This window comes from Camelus ferus, chromosome 17 (assembly GCF_009834535.1).
Source record: "Camelus ferus isolate YT-003-E chromosome 17, BCGSAC_Cfer_1.0, whole genome shotgun sequence".
Classification (NCBI taxonomy): domain Eukaryota; kingdom Metazoa; phylum Chordata; class Mammalia; order Artiodactyla; family Camelidae; genus Camelus; species Camelus ferus.
In genome coordinates, this window is record NC_045712.1 from 8664424 (window position 1) to 8685418 (window position 20995).

Consider the following 20995-nt stretch of genomic DNA (forward strand, 5'->3'; position numbering starts at 1 on the left):
CTTTAGGAAACGTAGAGCCTTCTACCGAGAGGCTCTGTCTTCCATCTGGAAGCTTTCTGTGGCTTAGTTTCCTAATCTGAATGAGAGTAACACCCAAGAAAGGAATTAAGTCCCAGGTGGCTTAGTATCCCAGGCCACCCCACTGAACTATTATAAGGGATGGGGGGGGTTCCCTTAGCTATATCCTGCTCCTTAAAACTCCGTTGTGTGCATCGTGTTGCCAGGTACATCTTTTGCGCATTTAAAGGGAACCAGTTCATTTACCTAATAAGACCGAGAAGTACATGTTGGCTTTATATCTTAATACAGGCAAGTTTTTCTTCTTTCCTGAACTACATGAACCTGATGGTTAAAGATTTTGAATCTTCACCATGAAACATGAGTATTTTAAAGAGTACTTCTTTTAGAACTAGAGCTAGCCCGACTCCACCCCTCATTCTTGACCCATCCACAAACCCTGCATGGAGTATGACCAACGGTGGAGTCAGAGCCACGCGATCAAGATTTCTAAACTACAGACATCCCCTCGCTTTGCCTTATTAAGCTTCATGGATACTATGTTTTTTCTTTCTTTCTTTTTTTTTAAAATAAATTGAAGGTTTGTGGCAACCTTGGGTGGAGCAAGTCTGTCAGCCCCATTTTTTCCAGCAGCATTTACTCAGTTTGTGTCTCTCTGTCACATTTTGGTAATTTTCACCATATTTCAAACTTTTTAATTATCATTATATTTGTTAGAGTGATCAGTGATCTTTGACATGACTATAGCAAAAAAGATTATGACTTCCTAAAAGCTCAGGTGGTAGTTAGCATCTTTTAGCAATAAAGTCTTTTTTAATTAAGATATGTACCTTGTTTTTCAGACATAATGCTGTTACACACTCAGTAGACGACAGCATGGTGTAAACCTAACTTTGATATGCACTGGGAAACCAAAGAAACTGACTCACTTTATTGCAATATTTGCTTTATCATGGTGGGCTGGAACCAAACCTGCATGTCTCTGAGGGATGTCTGTGTAGAAATTCACACAGTCTCTCCATTCTTAGAGTTGTCCTCTTTCTCTGCCCTCCTGTCCTCCCTTCTTTCTTTCCTCCCTCACTTCTTTCCTTCCATCTTTCCATCCTTTTTTTTTTTCTCAGAGCTTCTGTTATCTCCTCAAGAAGCATGCCACTTTCCTTCTTTCCTTACACATGGATGAACGATGAGAAAGAGGGTTTTTCTTTTCTGGAAGAGGGTGGAGCGGGAGGACCCTGTCATCACTCTAATCATTTTCCTAAAAAGTGATTTCACCATTAACTTTTCTTCTCCTCTCCCCACAGAAGGAGAAATATATTTTACAAAACTATGTTTGGTTTAATTTACACATCCTTTCATGAACAGACCAAGTTCTTTAAGGGCATTTATTCTGCTTCATATAAATAATTGATCAGCCAAGTTAATTTACTTCTGCCTGACTTGGTCAACCTTAATTAACTGCCCTGGAATTAAGACTGAACTTTCTGTTAGCTTAAAATCTTTCACAAGCATGATAACAAGGGCTTTATTTTCCTTAAATTTTCAGCATCAACACTGTAACCAAGGAAATAATCATAATAATAAAGCATTGCTTTAATTTACTATAAATACATTGGCCTGGCCATTATGAATTTTCCAGAATACTTACAGAGAGCAGCTCTGTTGGCAACGACAATAAATAAGCATGCTAAACTCAGTTCTTATCCTTCCTACAAGTCCCTCCAGCACAGAGATCGATCTTTTGAAATCAGTAGCTCTGTCATGTTTCCAAGCAAGATGAGAAGCGGGCCATTTTGGCTTCCTTAAGCTTTCCGACATCTGTGTGACTGTAGCATCAGCTTTTGTACGGTTGTGTTGAATGGATCGTATGTGATTTAAACATGCCCCGCGCCTTCGGAGAAGCTCCTTTCAGAGGAAGGTTTGGCTTTGTTTCTGGAGGAAGGACTTGTTAGTGTGTATGGCGTGGCCATGCCCTCCAGGTGCCATGCCTTTCACATTGAGGCACTTGGCTGATTGTGCCTCATTTCTTGTTTTTAGTTTGTTATGGAACAAAGTGGTTCATTGGCTCCAGGGAGTCCCAGAGGGAAGCGGAGTTACACACACTGGGCGCCTGAGACAGCACCCAAGAAAAGAGGGCGCAGCCTTCTAAGTTAGAGAACACAGATGCCCCTCCCGTGACTTGATTTAGACGACGTTAAAATTGTAAAGCTCAGTAGAAAAAGACACATATAGTTGTTGGCTGAAGAATGTTGACACTTTCATCTTTGTATTTTAGATGCTTTTCCTGGTCCCCTGGCCACCCCCTGATGTCTTTTTAGGTTTTTACTTCTTTGTTTTCCCCCCTTGGTTTAGGAATTCACCACCTAGCACAGGACTTTGCAAACTGGAAATTCTTTTGTCATTTATTGAATGGTGAAGTTCACGTCTGCCACGGGGAATGATTCTGACTGCATCTGTTCCTTAACCTCTGGGATTTAGTTTTCTTATCTGTAAAATGGGACTAGCATTTCCTGCCTTTTCTCCCTCAGAGAATTCTCCTGAGTTTGCAGAGGACATCAGAGGGCTTTGTAGTTTGTGCAGTGAGATGCAGATAGAAAGGCTTATTAAATGGCTTGGAACATTCTGTAGAAAGAAAAACCGCCAGCCCGGATATTGTTAGAAAGGTTCTTAGACATCGACACTCCTCATTTTTCACATGTGCTTTTCAAAAACCTGTTTTCTCCTGATTGGCGTGGGAGATGATGGGAAAATTTAAATCTTCCAACCGACATACTACTGTTAGCACTTGACTAATTAAGGACATCCTCGGACCAAAATAATCTTTTATGCAATTTTGGTCCCAAAGCCCGCACTCTCACAAACCTGGTTCCCAAGCCAAGCTGCTTGGCTCCATGCCTGCAAAACTTGTACTGGAGGACTTGGCAGTCTTCTTTGGAACTGCAGGGAGCAAAACCTTCTCATCAAATCGGGTGTTGGGGATTGTTGTTAACTCCACCCACCATGATAGTGTCAAACCCAGGACACAGGAGCGGGGCTGGTCTCTTAGACACCTGTCTGCAGGTCTGGGATCGTCAAGGTCACATGGCTGGAAAGCAGCGTTCTGCCTGCAGCTCTGCTCCCCGAGGACAGGGTATTTGGCTCAATAACGCCCCATTCTGAGGGCAGGTATAGAGTTTAGGTCTAGACAATGTTTTTGTTTCTGCGGGGTGGAAAATCCCTGATGTGGGAAGGCTTTCCAGAAGGTTAAAACAATTTTTTTTCTTTTCTGTTTAAAAATACTTGTGATATAGCCTAAGAATTAAATAAGTTTCCTTGCTAAGCACTCGAAGACAATTGTTCTCTCCCTTAAATATCTAAACACTGTTTTTTCCTTAGCTTTGGTATAGATGGGCAAGTTTTTAGAAGACAAACTAAAACATTGGGGGGAAAGTACCTACATTTCACAAACTGATTTTTTTTTTTTTTTTTTTTGGTTGGGAACTGGGTACTTGCATTGCCTTATTCTGGCATCTTAGAGAAAGTTTTAGTTTTTTGGTAAATTTTTTAGCCTGCAGAAGTAAGGCTATGAATGCAATTTTTAAAGGGCTGTAATTACTGGAATATGTGGTTGAAAGAGATGAGAGTGAATCAGCTGTTGTGTCTGAGTTTGTTTCCCACCTGTTAACCAAAAATGCCATTCTTAGTCCAATTCAGAATTGAATTAACTTTAAAAAATATGTCTTCTGGGTTTATGAAGTTTGTAGTTAAGTTGGATCACACTATGCACTGAAAGCAAATAAAGACAAGAGGTATTTTGCTATTAATTTTTCCATTTTGTGTGTGTAAGCTTCTAGAAAAGAGACTTCTAATTTCTAACAAGAGGGCAACCTCTTCCAAAGATGCCCCATGTGTTTAAATTTCCCTTTTGTCACATATTTCATGTGTTGGGGGAGAAATCTGTAGTACTGGTTGTACATGTGTCTTTCTACGATTCAGATCAATTTGTGTAAAAGTGTTCCTCCCTTTTATCTAGGATTGGTATTTCACATTTCTGTCTTAATTATTCAGGCATTTCTCAGCTCTGATGTTTGGACTGTCATCTTCTTTTGGTGACTGTTGTTTCCTAGCCCATGACCTTGGAGTGTGACCCTGGCATTTTCACTGTTTGGCCCCCACTGCACCTCCACTTTAAGAAAACACATAGTTAAGGACTCTGACATCAGAATGAACTTGTTCACATCCTGATTCCACCATTAGTCGCTGTGATATGCTGGGCAAGTTAAAATAAGTCTCACAGAGGCTTAGTCTTCTCATCTGTCTGCTGGGGCTAGGAATTGTCATGAGACCTAAGTTGAACGTAAATCCCCTGTAGTAGGGCCTGGCATGACACTGGTGATCAGTAGATGGTAGCGATTGATATTAGCAAGTATTATCTGTCTTCTGTCTTAATTGGACATCTTTACTGAGAGCTGAATTGGCTCCCAGGGGTAATGGTTTTTTTGTACCTAGGGTTTAACAAGGACAGTGAAATGTATTTACACGTAGGCCATATTCTCTAGTGACTTGTCTTGGACTGCGGTAGTTCCCCCCTTATCCGCAGCTTCCATCTCTGAGGTTCGTTACCTGTGGTCTGAAAATATTAAATGGAAAGTTCCAGAAATAAATGGTTCATAAGTTTGAACTTCCACACCATTCTCAGTGTGATGAAATCTCCCACTGTCCTGCTCCAACCCACCTGGGATGGGAGTCATCCCTTTGTCCAGAATTTCCCACCCATTTGTCACCTAGTAGCCATCTCAGTTGTGTCCTGGTATCTCTGTGCTTGTGTTCAAGTAACATCGGTTTCACTTAATAATGGCCCCAAAGTGCAAGACTAGGGATGTGCCAAAGAGAAGCCATCAAGTGCTTCCTGTGAGTGAAAAGGGAAAAGTTCTCAACTGAATAAGGAAAGAAAAAAAAATCATATGGTAAAGTTGCTAAGATCCATGGTAAGAACACATCTTCTATCCATGAAATGGTGAAGGGGAAAAAAGAAATCCGTGCTAGTTTTGCCGTCGTACCTCCCACTGCAAAAGTTATGGCCACAGTGCATGATAAGTGCTTGTTTAAGATGGAAAAGGCATTATTGTGTACAAAGTATTTTGAGAGAGAGACCACATTAATGTGACTTTCATTACAGTGTATTGTTATAACTGTTCTCTTTTCTTGTTAGTTGTTGTTGTTAATCTCTTGCTGTCCTTTATGTATAAATTAAACTTTATCATAGGTATATATGTGTAGGAAAATACATATCGGGGTTGGTCCTGTGTGTGGTTTCAGGCATCCACTGAGGGTCTTGGAACATATCCCCCATGGATAAGGGGGGATGCATCTGTGTGTGTGTGTGTGTGTGTGTTTATGTTTATCTATCTGTCTGTCTGTCTGTCTGTGTGTCTATGTATCTATGTATCTACCTACCTACCTACCTATCTGTTTTTTTTTTTTTAATTTGAAGTTTAGTACTTTCAAATTCTGAACTTTTCTTTGGTCTGCCTAAGCAAAATAAACAAAAGGAAGCTCAGACCTTTCAGGCCTTAAACCGTACTAGAGGTTAGCAAGCCAGCGTGAGAAACACCTGATTTAAGGGGGGAGGTAATTAGGTTTACTTATTTTTATTTTATTTTTGGAGGAAGTACTGGGGATTGAACTCAGGACCTTGTGTATGCTAAGTATGTACTCTACCACTTGAGCTATACCCTCCCCCTCAAGAAACACCTAATTTTGAATGGGACTTCTCAGGACAGTTTTAACCATAAGACAAAGATCAGAGTCAATTTATTTAGCTTCTGAAAATGGGGACTTTTTTCCTTCTCTCTTAAAATTGGCCTGTCTTATTGGAATGGCCAGTTTTGAAGAGTTTCACTACCTGAATGATTCCAAGGGGTATGAATCTTTAAAATGCTTTTTGGGTTTTGACTGTAAGAGTTTTCAGCACGGATTACCTCAGGGGGCCTTCTGGTAATGTGTGTCATCTCCTGATAGACTAAATTGGGAGAATATTTCTCTAAGAGTGTAACCTTCTACATAGAGCCTGCGTGTACTAAAATTTAATGTTATACCTGACATACTGTGTAGAATGACTTACCGGTTTCTGAGCAAAACATCCAGATAGAATCAAAGAAATTTAACCATAAATTCTAGGTTCACATGTAATCACTTGTTTTTTCTAAGGGGGAAAAGATAGCATAAGAATGATACTCAGAAAAGTTAAATTTGGACCAGCAGTTCCATGCTCAAAAATGAGACGATGGGACCACTAAATGAGGGATACATTGAGTGAAAGAAAATGACAACTGTTTACAGAATTTGGCAACATTTAGGGCAGGGCCCTTCTCCTTGTACGCAACAACTGTGTTAACAGCTGCTTTTTTCTTTCTCCCCCCCGCCCCCGCCCTCCTGAAAAATCCTTTTATCAGGTTTTTGAGTCATGATGCAAGAATCTGGGACTGAGACAAAAAGTAACGGTTCAGCCATCCAGAATGGGTCCAGCAGCGGCAACCACTTACTAGAGTGTGGTGGTCTGCGGGAAGGGCGGTCCAACGGAGAGACGCCGGCCGTGGACGTCGGGGCGGCCGATCTCGCCCACGTGCAGCAGCAGCAGCAGGTACCGTGCACCGGCGTCGGGCCGCGGAGGGGGGGGCGCGGGCGAGTCCTGCCGGGGAGTGTGCTACCAGCTGTACTCACCCGGCGGTCTGTCTGACTGTTAGCAGCATCTTTTAAGCCACTCAGTGCGCTGGGGTCCTGGTGGTTGGCTTTGAGAGACTTGATTCTCCAGCCCTTGGGAGCTCAGTCCAGGAAGCCCCCTCCTTCTTGGTGAATGGTAGTTGAGAATGAGATTGGGTGGACTTCTGGCCCCTTCCTTCCCGCCCCACCTGTGTCAGCCTCACGTGTAACTACTTGCAATCAAGTGAATCTTTGGGGATAGGGTTTCCAATGCTTGAATCAAATAAATTAAGAAATAAACAGGCTTTTTAAGCCTCATGATGAAGGAAACAAAATAAGGGATTGAGTAGACAAGAGAAATAAGGGCTATAAGAGAGAAAAGTAGGTAAAAAAGGAAAGTAGAAATAAATAGAAATACCCAACCAGAATTGGGTAAAAAGAAACAACGAGACATCAGTAACACGAGCATCAGTGGGGGTTGCATTGGATCTATGGATTGTTTTGGGTAGTGTGGCCATTTTCATGGTGTTGGTTCTTCCAGTCCAAGAGCACAAGAAATCTTTCCATTTCTTTCTGTCCTTTTGGTTTTCATAGTATAGGTAACCTCCTTGGTTAAATTTATTTCTGGTATTCTGTTGGTTTTGTTGTAATGGAAATGTCTCTGCCAGTTATAAAATTCTGGTTTTTGAAGTGAACAAAAAGTGAAAAAAGGGCTGCAAATGGCAAGATATCTTTCTTTTTTATGGGTGAGTTGTGTTCCATTATATGTATATATGCTGCATCTTCATTATCTATTCAACTATTGATGTGCACTTAGGATGCTTCATATCTTGGCAATTATAAATAATGTTGCTGTTAATAGCAGGATGTACGTATCTTTTTCAATTGATTCTTATTTTGTGGTTGGCTTTATTCCTTTGATAACTATATAAGTTTAAAAGGCTAAAGCTCTAAACGTTCTTAGAAACAATGAACAGTACATGTATGTAAATTTAAAAATATATGTGCAGTTAAAAAAAAAAGAAAGATCTATCAAGCCATGAAAGACATGGAAGAAATTTAAAAGGCATTAATAAATGAAAGAAGCCAGTCTGAAAGTCTGCGAAGTGTACGATTCCAACCAAATGACATTCTGGAAAAGGCACAGCTACAGAAACAATAAAAAGATTGTGGTTTCCAGGGGTTTGGGGAGAGGGAGGGAGGAATGAATGGATGGAGCACAAGGGATTTTTAGGGCAATGAAATTATTCTGTATGATAGTATAGTGGCGGCTACATGTCATTATGCATTTGTTGAAACCCATAGAATGTACAACATCAAGAGTGAACCCTAATGTAAACTGTGGACTTTGGTTGATAATGATGTGCCCATGTTGGTGCATCAGTTGTACCAAATATGCCCCACTGATGAGGGATATTGATGATAGGGGAGTATATATGTGTGGGTGGGGAGGGCTATGTGCAAACTCTCTGTATTTTCTGCTCAATTCTGTTGTGAACCTGAAGCTTCTCTAAAAGAATAAAGTCTATTATAATTAATTAATTAATTATATAATTATTTATTTATATAATTAATTAATTAATTTAACAGGGGGAAAAAAAAGAAATTGCTTGTTGCTGCCTGGAGGAATTTAGGGAGATGGGCCACTTACAAATGTTTCTAATATACGTATGACAATTGGTATGTGGTTAAATCCTATTAATGTTTTAAATTATCTCTTATTGGTGGCTCCTCAAAATGCATATACATTGGGACATACTCATTACTCTAATATCCTTCGTAGGCATTCAAGTGGGTACCTTGGAGTGACTGGTAAAATATTTCCAAATGGTAAAGGGTCTGACCCAGAAAATGGGGTTGTGTGGCCAAAGTGTTGATGCGGATTCAAGTAAGTAAATAGCAATTGCTTGAAGACAGGCACTGTCTTCCCCAACTTCTCTTGGAATCAGGAAATAGTATTTGTTTTTTGTTAATGACAATGGATGGTTTTTGTTCCATTTTAGTGTTTGATTCATTTATTCAGTACAAAGTAAAGGTGCCACTTGGAAAAAGATGAAAAAAGAATGGTGTCTTTGGGCCTTTTTGAGTGTAACAAATTGTTGAGGAAAGAGGGAAGAGAAAGACAAAGGCAAACCTTTTCTCAAACTCTTTTCTTGGACTCTGTATCAGAGAAGCAAAGGCAATCCCTTCTTGTATTAGGGACATAGCCTTTGACAGGCTCTAAAGCAACTTTCATTTCCTCCTTGCTAAGAATTTTTAAAAACAAGGAATCATTAGATTGTTACTCTATGTGATCTTGGTGGTACTAGCATGAGACAATGGAATCTGTCCGGGAAAAGATGCAACAGAGAGAAAGAAAAGGAAACTAACGGACAAGCTCAGTTCTTAATTCAGAGAACTTCATTTATGTGGTTTGACCTGTCTTTTAATGGCAACTCAAAGCTGATTGTACCTGCTTTCTGGGCATCACCTCAGCTGGGATTTATGATGCATGTTGTGTATAAACTTTGGGCATTGTAAAAACTTTGAGCATTTGCGTTAGTGCAATGGCCAAATTCTAACCAATGAGATTGTTGACAAAACCAATCAGTAAATGGTAGAAAGGTATCCGTGTATTTGTGTATTTGTTCATATGAGATTCTGAGACTTTTATGGTTATATTGAGAATAAGTAGTTGGTAATTTGGAGTGCCATTTTCTATGTCCTTACTACACAGAGGCCAAGATCAACTGTTTCTTTATGGAGCAGTTGAAGTGGGACTATTGACTGATGTGGTATGAACCCAGGTAATGAGTATTTAGTGTATGTTAATTAGATAAAATGGGAAATTCACTTCTGAGTTTTATCTGAAGGACTGAAAATTATTTGCTATCTCAAAGTGGTAAGCCAGCTAAAAATTTAACTTGAATACTATTAACAAACACACACACACACACATACATACATACATATATATATACACACCCCCACACCCCTACCCCAATCACAGCAACATCAGATTGACCTCACAGAAGAAGTTGTGTAAGTGCATTTAACAGCATCTTCTTTGAAAACCATCAGCAGCAAAATTACTTGTTCACGTCTCCCCTCTTTATCTTGGCTGTGACCACTTTGGAAACTACGTTGTTGTGGGTTATTGATACAAAGGTCAGTACCTTTTGATTGCACTTCGAAGGGCTTTTAATATTTTTACAACAATTTTATTTCTCTTTGCCACTGATATGTTTTGGGAAGGAAAAAAGCAGTTGGGTCTATCATTGTGGCTAAAACCCCACATATTGTGGTTGGCAGGCCTTTTCGGTCTTTTAAAATAAAATACCGACAGCTGTGTGAGTTCCCTAAGTGTATGAGGAGGCTCTTAACAGGTTGTTGGGGAAAAGAAAATCTGTAGATGAAATAAGAAAAAACTACCGGATTGCAAAAGTTTTACAGGACGAGCGTTATCAGTTTTCCTCCAGACTGAAAGCTGCAACAATTAAACAGTCGGGAGAAAACCAAGTGTCAGCGTGATGGACGTGGGTTGTTTTCGTCATTTTTATTCTACAGGTTTTTACTTGAAGTGAGAATACCAGCAGTGAGAAAATCACAGCCATGCTGAATTCATTACCGCGGTAGTCACACAAAACCACGGATAAAATTTCAATAACTGCAGGCCACAGTTGAGTAAACAGTTGCACTGAAATTTAATTCCTGTTGACTTTTCCCCCATTCCTCGCCAGGGGCACATTCTGATTCTGTAGTACAAAGACAACAGGGGTTACAGCTTTGATTAATGTAGGACAGTGGAAGAGAATTAGAACTGTAAAATATGTTAGAAGTCCATGGAACAAAAAGGTCTGGCTTTAAATGGTTTGGTATAAAAATGAGTTAATTGTGCCGTGTATGAAACTGAATGTTATAGGATTTTCCAGTTGTACCAGTACAGTCATTGATGGTATAGGGAGAATTTTTACCTAGTGCCAGGGTTTAAAATAAGTAAATGCAAGCCTTTCCCTATTTAATCCATATTACCAGAGATGATTACAAATGAGAGCAAGTACCCCGTCAGGAGGAAGAACTTTCCCAAAGATTCTCTGTGGGGTGAGTGACTTTGGTGCTGGGTTTGGTCTATAAGTTGGCTAAATTGGATCCAAACAGAATTAAAAAAAAAATTACATAGTTGATAACCCAGAAAAATGGGAGGAACCTGGCTTTTCCATTTTCTCTAGGAAAATCAGATCTGGTAACTCTGGCTGGTATTCCTACGAGGGTAACAGTTGTTGGGAGGTGAATCGCTACTGAATCAGGGAGCCTGCAGCTGTCCAGCTGGCCTGAGTACCCATCCAGTACCTTCACTCCCTTGTGCTCTGTAGGCAGTGGGGTTGGTGATTCTGGAAGTTGCCATCATCACTCAGAAGCCACCAGCCAAGGAGAGGTGCTGCTGTTAGCTACAGGAGACTGCCCACACACGCACAAACCTTCCTTCCTCAAAACTAAATGTATTATCCCTGCAATGATTCAACTCTACTTACATCTGGGCCATGAAACTGTTCTAACAATAGTTTTCTAATAATATAATTTGATAGAGATTCCGAACATTTTCTTTTAGCCATTGAGTAATTCTTTACCCAATCCCATAACTGCTTTTTATTTCCTATTATGCCTGCCCCATTTCTAGGTCTGTAAAAGTTCTGTATTGGATATGCACTACTCCATTATGAAACTCAGCAACAAATACTATTAGCAATTACTGAAGTTTTTTTTTCCCCCTTAAAGAAAGGATTTTAAAATGTCCAGAGCAATTTCATAAACTGTGTGGATTAATGCATTTTAAAAGTCTTGAATTTTAGAAAGCAGAATTTTATTTCCATATTGCTGCAAATGAGAGCTTTTTCAGATAAGCATATTACATAGAGCATAATGTTTAGAAGTTTCTCCATATACAGCATATGCTGTCAGGTCAATTAACAGAATGCATACTAGAAAATGTTTATTCAATAAAAATGAATAGCTGTTAAATAAAACAGCTATTTCTTAACAACATTCCATTTAATGATGGGCTTTTTTGCTTTTTTTCTTTTTTGGTACCACCTGGCACTTTTATTGTCTGCAAATCAGTGTAGGCAAAGCTTTGGTTGCTAGGGTTTTGAGGTGTGGCTATGGTTTTATATGAGAAGGGCAGTTGAGAAGTAGTCTGTGAGAAAGACATTAAAAAAGGCTAAACTACACATGGAATTTAAAGATATATTATTTGGAGCATGTGGCTAAGTGATGTATTTACTTCATATAGCCTCTTTGACATTTGATTTAAGGTGCTGGAACTATTAACCCAAAAGATAGTGCTACCTGTTTCATGTTAATAATGTAAAAGGAAAAGAGAAAACGTTCAATGACTCTTGAGGAGGTAAAAGAGATAGAAAGGGAAGGGAGCTCCTGCAAAATCACGAAAGGGAAGAAAGAGGAGCCACTGAGTTGAACTATGCCAATGAGCGAGGTTAAAGATTAGTGATTACACAGGGCCAGAGAAACTCAGAAATTCTCTTCATTGTCAAAATGGCAGAATGAATCCCTTCCTTCAGTTTTTGTTACTGAAGTTACTAGTGGATGTTGAACAGAACAGGGAAGTTATCCTGCCAACATTTCAAATTTTAACTGCCTCTGTGAAAAACAGTGCCTGGAAGAAATAGCTGTCAGTGTTTGGGTGGGCAGGAAGCGCATATGAACAGAGCCTTCCCTTTGTTTCTCAAGCTTACCCATCTTCCTGTGGGACCACGTCAAATCCTAGTGGTCTTTTTGCCTTGTTTCTTATTCTGCAGAGGGAAGCCCAGGTGATTAGGTATGGATCTGTAGGTACAAAGATGAGGTATCAATGACCAGTTCAGTCTTACTATTCTTTTTACCTTTGAGAAAGGTTTCTTATGAACTTTGTAGAGAATACACTTAAGTGGACTTTCCCATTGTAGCTGCCAAGGACTTTGTCTGAAAGGGAGGGTGTTTGATGCCATTGGAAGGGTAAAGATGTTCAGCATGTCTGTGTCCTAAGAGGGAAGCTTTCAGAAGAAAGTACAGAAGAGGACATTATTCATATCTGTTAAGTGCCCTCGTGTGGCAGGGCACTGGGGGAGGGCACCTTTCTTTACTGGTAGATGAAGATTCAAGCTACACTTTTAAAGGAATTGTTCTGCTAAGATACACTCTTTGGGGACATAAGTTAGAGTTCAAATATTATGGAAAATATTAATAGTCAAAAATATTTTGTAGGAATCAGCACCACCAAAACGTTAGCAAAACCCATACAAATTGAAACAGAACTGAGCCTGGAACTCAGAGAATTCTGACAAAGAAAGAAAAAGCGGCCACCGCAATAACCAACTTGCACTTTTTCTCAATTCCTTTTGTGGCTATTTCTGGAAAAGGCATCTTTCACCCTGCATGCTAAATTTAGTTCTCTGCTCTGTTGTTTAGACCTGCCTTCCATCAAAATATTGTTGTCAAAGATTTATGTAACTAGTGATGTGAGCCTCGTATGAAATTCTTTCAAGTTCTGACTTCTAAACAGTTGTGTGTCATTAATCTCACCATTGAAAATTAAGATGGCCCAGGAAACAGAAAAGCAGAAAAGAGTCGTGTACATAGGAGTGTGGTAATAGAAACCCAGATGCCACATTTCATTACGAATGAAGTGTACCCTCTTGACTTTAAGCAAAAGCGTCGCTCCTTTGAGAAGGTAATTTTCAGCCCTGACCTGTGAGCTAATAATAATAATAATAATAAAATACTCCCTGTCTCTTGTCTAATCAGAAATCTCTTTTTGAACTTTGTCAGGAGGCATGACTTTAATGGTAATTTGTTGACAGATTAGCTTCAGTGATTGCAAAGAGTTTGTTTTGCAAAAACTGGCAGACTCCGATCTGTACTCTGAAGGCAAGCAGTCTACTTTGCTGTTTTGCAAGTGCTTGCCTTTATTGACAGCTAAGTGCTGAAGAGGCAGAATGGGTATGTTTGTGTAATGTAAACCTATAGCTCGCCTGACGGAGCTGAGTGTACTTTTCGGTAGTGCATAGATTGCTTGATAAAAAGGGTTACAAGGTGACTGCTTTTATGACAAAGTAGAATAGCAATATAAATGCAAGAGGGAGCTGGAGGAGCAGAAGGGAAGTTTATATAGTGAGCTGAACCCCGTATTAGAAAGTTTCTTTTCATCACTTGGTCTTTGAACTCAAAACTATTGTAATTATGAAGTGTTACTTATAACATTCCAGAGACCCTTTGCTAAATAGCGTGTTTGATTTGGTTCATAGAAATACAATTTGTTTCCCCCCTCTCTCACAAGAAAAGTGGTGAAGAGTGTCACATACAGGCCTGGCCTTAGCTTTGGTCCAGGTCAGCCACTCATTGTACCACAGAGCGTCTTAGCCTTGTTTCTTAGCTTTGGATTTGTTGAAATTCATTTATTCATTTGTTTGCGTCCTTTTATTTAGCTATTATTTATAGGGCACGCCTACATAGAAGGAATGTGGGGCCCACACTGATGTGGGAGGTGCGGGAATGCATGGGAGAGGAACTTGGGAGGTGCTTTGGGTGGAGCCTATAGAGTAACCATGGGAGCAGAGGGAAGGTGGGTAGAGGGTAAATTGAATTCAGTTTGTGGGAGGCTTGAGCTTCTCGGCTGAGAAGAAAGGCCAGGCAAGAGGAGGTAAACCGAAGGTCAGTGAAGTTGGACCTGGCCTGGTTAGGCAGCAGAGAGATCCCTGCGAGATTAATAGTTGTGACAAGGCGATTACACTTGGTCCCGGATGTAGTACCCTGTTGTCATGTCATCGAGGGCACCCTGCTGTGGACCCCTCCTTGCTCCCTGCATGTCTCCTCCTCCTCCATTTAAATCCTTTCTTCACCTCTCAGCCCCATAGGGCAGGGATGGGCTGTTCACCTCCCCTGATACCCATCAACACAGAACACCCAGCCCGCAGAGAGCGGTTCTGGGACAGACTCTGTGAATGGATGAAATGGGAAGAGAAAGGAAGGCCTGGATCAAGAGAGACTGTTTAGGGGAGTCCTGGTACACGGACAGGGCCTTTTGAATCAGAAGATGTGAAAGCATCCAGGAGTGGGAGTTAGGAGGGATGATTCAGGATTTCCAATCTGAGTGACTGGCCAGGTGGCGGCACAGAGAGAGGAGGACATCACAGGAGAATCCAAGCTCTTTCTCCCAGTCCCTTGTCGGTTATTGTGAAATGACGAAGGAAGAGCAAACGTAATTTGTAAAAAAAAAAAAAAAAAAAAAAAAAAAGATGGATTTATTTTGGAAAAGTACCCCCTCTACCCTTTTTTAAAGGCTGTTTAGAAAAAAGACACCCTCCTCTATCACTAAACCTCACTCTTTTTTTAAATTGAACTATAGTCAGTTTACAATCTTGGGTTCATTTCTGGTGTACAGAATAGTGATTCATTTATATATATATGTATGTTTATACATATGTTCATACACTTATACATCTATAAATATGTATGAATATATATGTATATTCCTTTTCATATTCTTTTTCATTACAGGCCCTTGCAAGGTTTTGAATATAGTTCCCTGTGCTATACATTAGGACCTTGTTGTTACCCTCACTATTTTGATTGTATATGTTTATTCAGATTAAAATTATCAAAAGTCTTTTCCCTTTGCTAGTTGCTAATGACTATATCTTCCAAAAGTCACACGGGAAGGGCTGATAAACTGCTAGTGTTCCCACTGATCAGGGAATGTGCTTATCTCTTTTAGAGAACAAAATGACCAAGTTAGATCTCTGATAAAGCGTCTGATACTGACACAAGCTTCTTAGAATGAGTTTGTTTTTTTAAGGTGAAGGGGGTGCATGTGTTTCTTTTGTTGGAAAAATACAATGTGTAATTACTCAACAGTGCATGCTGTTGGGAGACTCGTTTAGGAGGTACAGATTAAAGTGCTTACAGACACCAAGACTTGTTTGTGAGTTGAAGTGAAGCCCTGCATAGAGGCGGATGGATGGAAGGAAGGATATTTTCCAGTATCTCCAGCATAGTCTTGATGCAAATGTTGAGTGTGGAGGGGACCGGATTTTTCCTTTTTTAAAGTTGATAACCCTAAGGTTCTCCTCAAATTAATTTTTTACCCCTATTTTTTAGACTGTTCCCAAAATAAAATGAACTTCCTAACACAGATTCATCTTGGGCAAAGTTTCTTAAAGTAGACCATTTATTACACACTTCATCATCCACGCAACCATAAGTAATTGTCAAGATCACGGTCGCTTGTCAGAAGAGGCAAAGCCTCAGCTGATCTGAAATCCCTGTTTTTCTCACTGTGCCTTCTCTCACCCCCAGCACCCCTCTCTCCACACTGAGGGGAAGGTGACATGATGTCTTCTTAGTCATTCAAATCCAATAACTTTTAATCTGAAGGTTAAGTAGTGAGATATAAACTAAGAGATGATAATATCAATTTTATGTTCACTGAAGGGCACAATATCCCTCTTTCTAGTAGAGGGAAAATTGTGCGTAAAATGTCTTTTGCTTGTCGACAGCAGAGCCATACCTCTCAGAGCCAGAGGAAGAAAGGATTTTGGACGCTTTAATAAAATAAGATGGAACATCCTCAAATGGGACAAAAGAAGCCCTTTATCGTTCCAATTATCGTGTTAATTTTTCAAGGTTGCATGGTGAGAAGTGGTTCCATTTTCATAGCCTCTTGGCCTGACTCTTGTGACCCTCCCTGCGAACTCAACAACCCTTTACAAGGTTAAAGACTGGGAGAGAAGTGACATAATGCTCACTCTTTCCTGACTATTTGTGGTCCTAATGTGTATGAACAAGAATACTGTGATAATAATGCTTGCCTTGCCTCATTTTTCCCCTCCTCGTGGTGAAGTTTCCATATCCACACAGTCAAAATTCACCGTGCAAAGATACTAAGTGGAAATGACTTTCCAACGCTCATTTTTATTATGAGATGCTGGTTATCTTCTTAGATTTACACTTGTCTTACAAAGTTTGTGCTCTGTCTTCTCTGAGTACGCCATGTGCATTTATGTACAGACTTAACTGTATCATTAATATGCTTTAAGCGGGAAAGCATCGCGGAGAAGCTGGGTATGTGATGGAGTCCCCCATGTGACTGCCGAGGATATATTCTGTAACGTGGTGATTCACAATCATAGTTGTCAAGACTGCATTCTGGAATTATCTTTAACTTGTCTCAGCCGATCATTCAGTACCTTTATTGGGCAAGTTCTCAGTTCCTAGCACTGTGTTGAGCTTGCAGACGATGCTGGGGGTTGGTGAACTGGGGCGGAAGGCCACATCAACCAAATCCGGCTGCCACCTATTCTGTTAGATAAAGATTTTATTGGAACACAGCCATGCCCACTTGTTTACTCTTGTCTGCGGCTGCTTGCTTCCTACCCCAGCAGAGGTGAGCTGTTGCAGCAGAGGCTGCATGGCTCACAAAGCCTAGAAGCCTTATTACCTGGTCCTTGTTGGAAAAAATGTGTTGGCCCCTTGGATTAGTGAGTGGCAGATGTGACAAGAGCTGCCTTCCAGAACCTTCTACTCTTACTTTATAGTGAAAAAACTGAAGGATCATCCCTCATTTTTTTTCTAAATTATCCATATATATCTCACAATGTAAGACTTCTGAGCTTTCTGAAATGGTAAATTCACTCGTAGGTGTCATCATCCCTGCAGAGTTTCTTTCAAATCATTTAATCAGATGCATCTTACAAATGGGAAGTTTTGGCAGAATTGGTGGTTAGGAGAATACTCAGCCAGCCAGCCTACTAAGGAAGTAGAGGCTTGGACGCTGAGCGAGTCCCTCAGAGAGAGGATATTCTCGGCCATGGTTCTCCTGCAGGAGAAAATTAACATAAAAATGTAACCTGTCTTACGTTTGTAGTCCCGTGGTTGGCTAGAAGATAGGAAGAAATATCCTGTCTCCCTGACTTCATTAAACTCATGATCTAGCTGGCTTAGAATAAGACATAGACACTTGCATTAAGTATCTAAAAATTTCAAAGCACATGAAGATAAGCCATAGAAGAGATGCATATGATTAATCAGTGGACGAGTGACTTAAGCAGTAAATAACTCTTCAGTAACCTGGAGAGGAAGAGTTTGTGTCCGGGGTCGGTGGGATTTTTGAAGACCTTGATGATATTTCAGAAATAATAACTCAGCATGTGCACACCTGCTGCTTTAGTTTAACCCTTTCAATCAGGAGATAATAGATAGAAGTACATACTGAGCTATGTGGATTCACCTTATCACTTAGATACGTACCTTTGCCATTTTGGTTTGGGGATAAACAAGGCTGGATTTCTACTGTGGAAGGACTGGAGGCATATGGCAAGTGGAGGTCTTTTTCTGCTGGATGCCGCATCTGAGTTGATTGGTTTCCAGGAAATGGTCCGGGGCCTATCTGTTTACACAGACCATTGCCTGAGTTGAGTGTATGATTTCCAGAGATTAGATGAGGGCTGACAAGGCTGGTCATTTGGTTGGTGGTGTCCATATTTCACGTACTTTTAGTTTTAACTCATTCCCCTCTATTCGTCACACAGCTAGAACAACTGAAACTGTAATATCTTCTTTTAAACTAGTTATCAAATTTGAAGATCTTTACTCAATCCGGCTGTTGTATGAACTGACTGTCTTACCTAGAAATGGCATTGGCCTTGTATTTTCTCCCTTCTGCCTTTCTTCTTTCTGTTCTTAACTGCTCCTTTGTTTCTGTTTTTAAGTTTGTTATCAGATGACTTACCAGTCTGTCTCTCAGTTAGTGAAAATCTCTTCAGTCTTGCAGGTGGGCGAGTTTCTCTGGCGTAGACCAAATCTTTGATTCCATCATTCTTCTGTTTTGCACCTTTATGGACGGTCCCTCCTTTGGGAATGTGATGAAACTCTAGCATCTTTTGCTTTTGAAAAGTGGGTATATGTATGTATTTGTGTAATTTTGCAGTTACAGTTTCATGTGCATCACATCCTAACTCCCTACCCCCCAAATGAAACACTGTACAATCCACAGTGCATGTTAATTAGATTTGCTCACTGGTTCAGTGTTTTGACAAATGTTCCTAGATTTTTCTATATTTAATTAATGTTAAGTATATTAGTAACCTATCTTTAATTTGGAAAAGGTTTCCTCTTTTGGCTCTAAATGCTTACCAATGTGTCCCTGGATTTAGTTTTTGAATATCTTAGATATAGCACTATAAATGCCAGCTCTGAAGAAAACTCGGCGAAGTAAGGTCATATAAAGCATTCTCTCTAGGTTCTGAGAGTCATTTTATATCTATTCAAATGCAGTCACCAGGTTTACATACTCCGAAACTTTTCTAACTAAAGAACGCTGTAAAAGAGTTGGAAGATCTTTGACCAGATCAGCAAAGATGACCATCAGTGATACGTCTAGCACCAGCAGCCCCTTATGTGGCTTGTGTAAATCTGGACATTTCATTCTGGGGGCAATTTGGCACTGTGTATCAAGAGGCCAAATACAGTCACACCCTTTGATTCAGGGTTGCACTTTGAGAGGTTATAAAGTATCGAGCAGTGCTTCTCAAACTTTTATGTATATTGGAATCATCTGAAGAATGTCTTAAAACACAGATTGTGGGACCAACCCTCAGGGTACTTTGGATCTGGGACGGGGCCCAAGAATTTGCATTTCTGATGCTTCTAATCCATTCTCTGCTGCTGGCTAGAGCACACTTGATAACCACTGGGAAAGGCAGAGCACCCAAAAGCATAATGATGGAGCCAACCTGTCTGGCCCGAGTCATGATCACACTGACTAGTTTGGTGACTATGCAAGTCAGTTAATTTCTCTGTGCCTCAGTTTATACATCCCTCAAATGGGGGATAATATCAACATTTAGTATTTTGATTATGATGTAAAATGCTTAAAAGATTGCACAGCACATAGTAAATGGTCTGTTATTTATGGACATCATTATTAACGATTTCACCTACAGAAATAATGTGAGGCATGCAGAAAGATTTATACCTGAAGATGTTCATTATAGTATTATTTATGATATGAAAAATTAAAAATACCCTAAATCATCAACATTAGAAGAAAGGAAAGGTTAAAAAAAATGGTTGCACATAAGTTGGAGGTAATATTGGGTACCATTAAGAATCACACTCGTAGAATAGTTAATAAGTTTATCAATTCTAAAACTTTTTAACTTTAAAAATAATAATTGGTAGGAAAAAAAACCTGAAAAACCCTGTAAAAAAGTTATCAATGATTTTTTTTTGTAGGTTAATGGATTTGTATTTTGGATACGTTTCACTTTTCTGTATATTCTAAAATTTTACAGTAGTATGTATTGCCTTTATAATGAAAAAGAAAAGTTATTATATAATTCACATTCACACTATTTGAAAACTTTTATGAGTACTTATAAATGGCAGAGAATACCTGTCACTTGAGCAAATTTTATGTGTTATTTTATAGAATATATTTGTATAATATTATAAGTATAACAAATTTAACATGAGTATATACATATTTATAAAATAATATAAATAAAAATATAAGTGTATCGTATATACTTACATATATATTTTTTAAATTTTTGCACAGGACTTAAGGGATAAAATTCTCATAGTTATAAGATTTTCTCCCATGACCTGTTTGAGTTTCAGCTACCATGTTTTTCCTCCCTGGTACGGTCTCTCCACCAGCTTCTAGGTGCTTCTCCCCTCAAATGTGACAACCATTAACCATCCTTATATAACATCGTCAATTTATGACAGAATCAACTTACAGTCAATCAAAAGAGAGTGTAGACGGGGAGAAAATGCCCTTAGGTTTTCTCCACTGCTCCCCTACTGAGAGTTTCTCCCTGTCGGTGTGGACTTTGTCACGTGGTGTATTCACAGTCGTGTACAGATGTACTTCGTTGCTTAGCCAGTGCACGCTGTTCCCACTAGAGGCTTATTTCTCTCCCCTAGGAGCTAGACGAGATAGGAGGAATGTTTCATTCCAGACATTTTGGAATCCTACCCACAGAGGTTTAAAAGTCAACCCCAGCACTTACTGAATGAAGGAAACTGGGCTAGTTATGCCAGTCTTTCTGAGCCTTACTCTTCTCATCTGTAAAATGGGGCAGTAGAGGTAACTTCCAGAGAGGGTTTGTGTGATGAATACATTAAAGAATATACATAAAGGCCTTAGCACAGTGGTTAGCCCTTTAAAATGTGCTCATGACACTATTACTGTCTTGGCTCAGCACCTTCTGAAGACACAGAAAAGGCTTGGTTGGCATCTTAGGGACCCAAAGGTAGAGGT

At 39.8% G+C, this 20995-nt stretch overlaps 1 protein-coding gene across 7 annotated transcripts in view; it reads left to right on the forward strand.

The window, feature by feature from the left end:
- Positions 1-20995, forward strand: part of FOXP1 (forkhead box P1) — a 549899-nt gene that overhangs the window by 316885 nt on the left and 212019 nt on the right. For 6 of the 7 annotated variants that reach the window (XM_032458004.1, XM_014560759.2, XM_032458007.1 and 3 more), the window contains one exon: positions 6450-6637. In XM_032458004.1, the coding sequence (XP_032313895.1) occupies positions 6461-6637 (177 nt within the window). In that variant the 5' untranslated portion in view covers positions 6450-6460. Of the gene's footprint in view, positions 1-6449; positions 6638-20995 lie in introns of those variants that run through there. The other variant, XM_032458008.1, reaches the window with a different exon arrangement.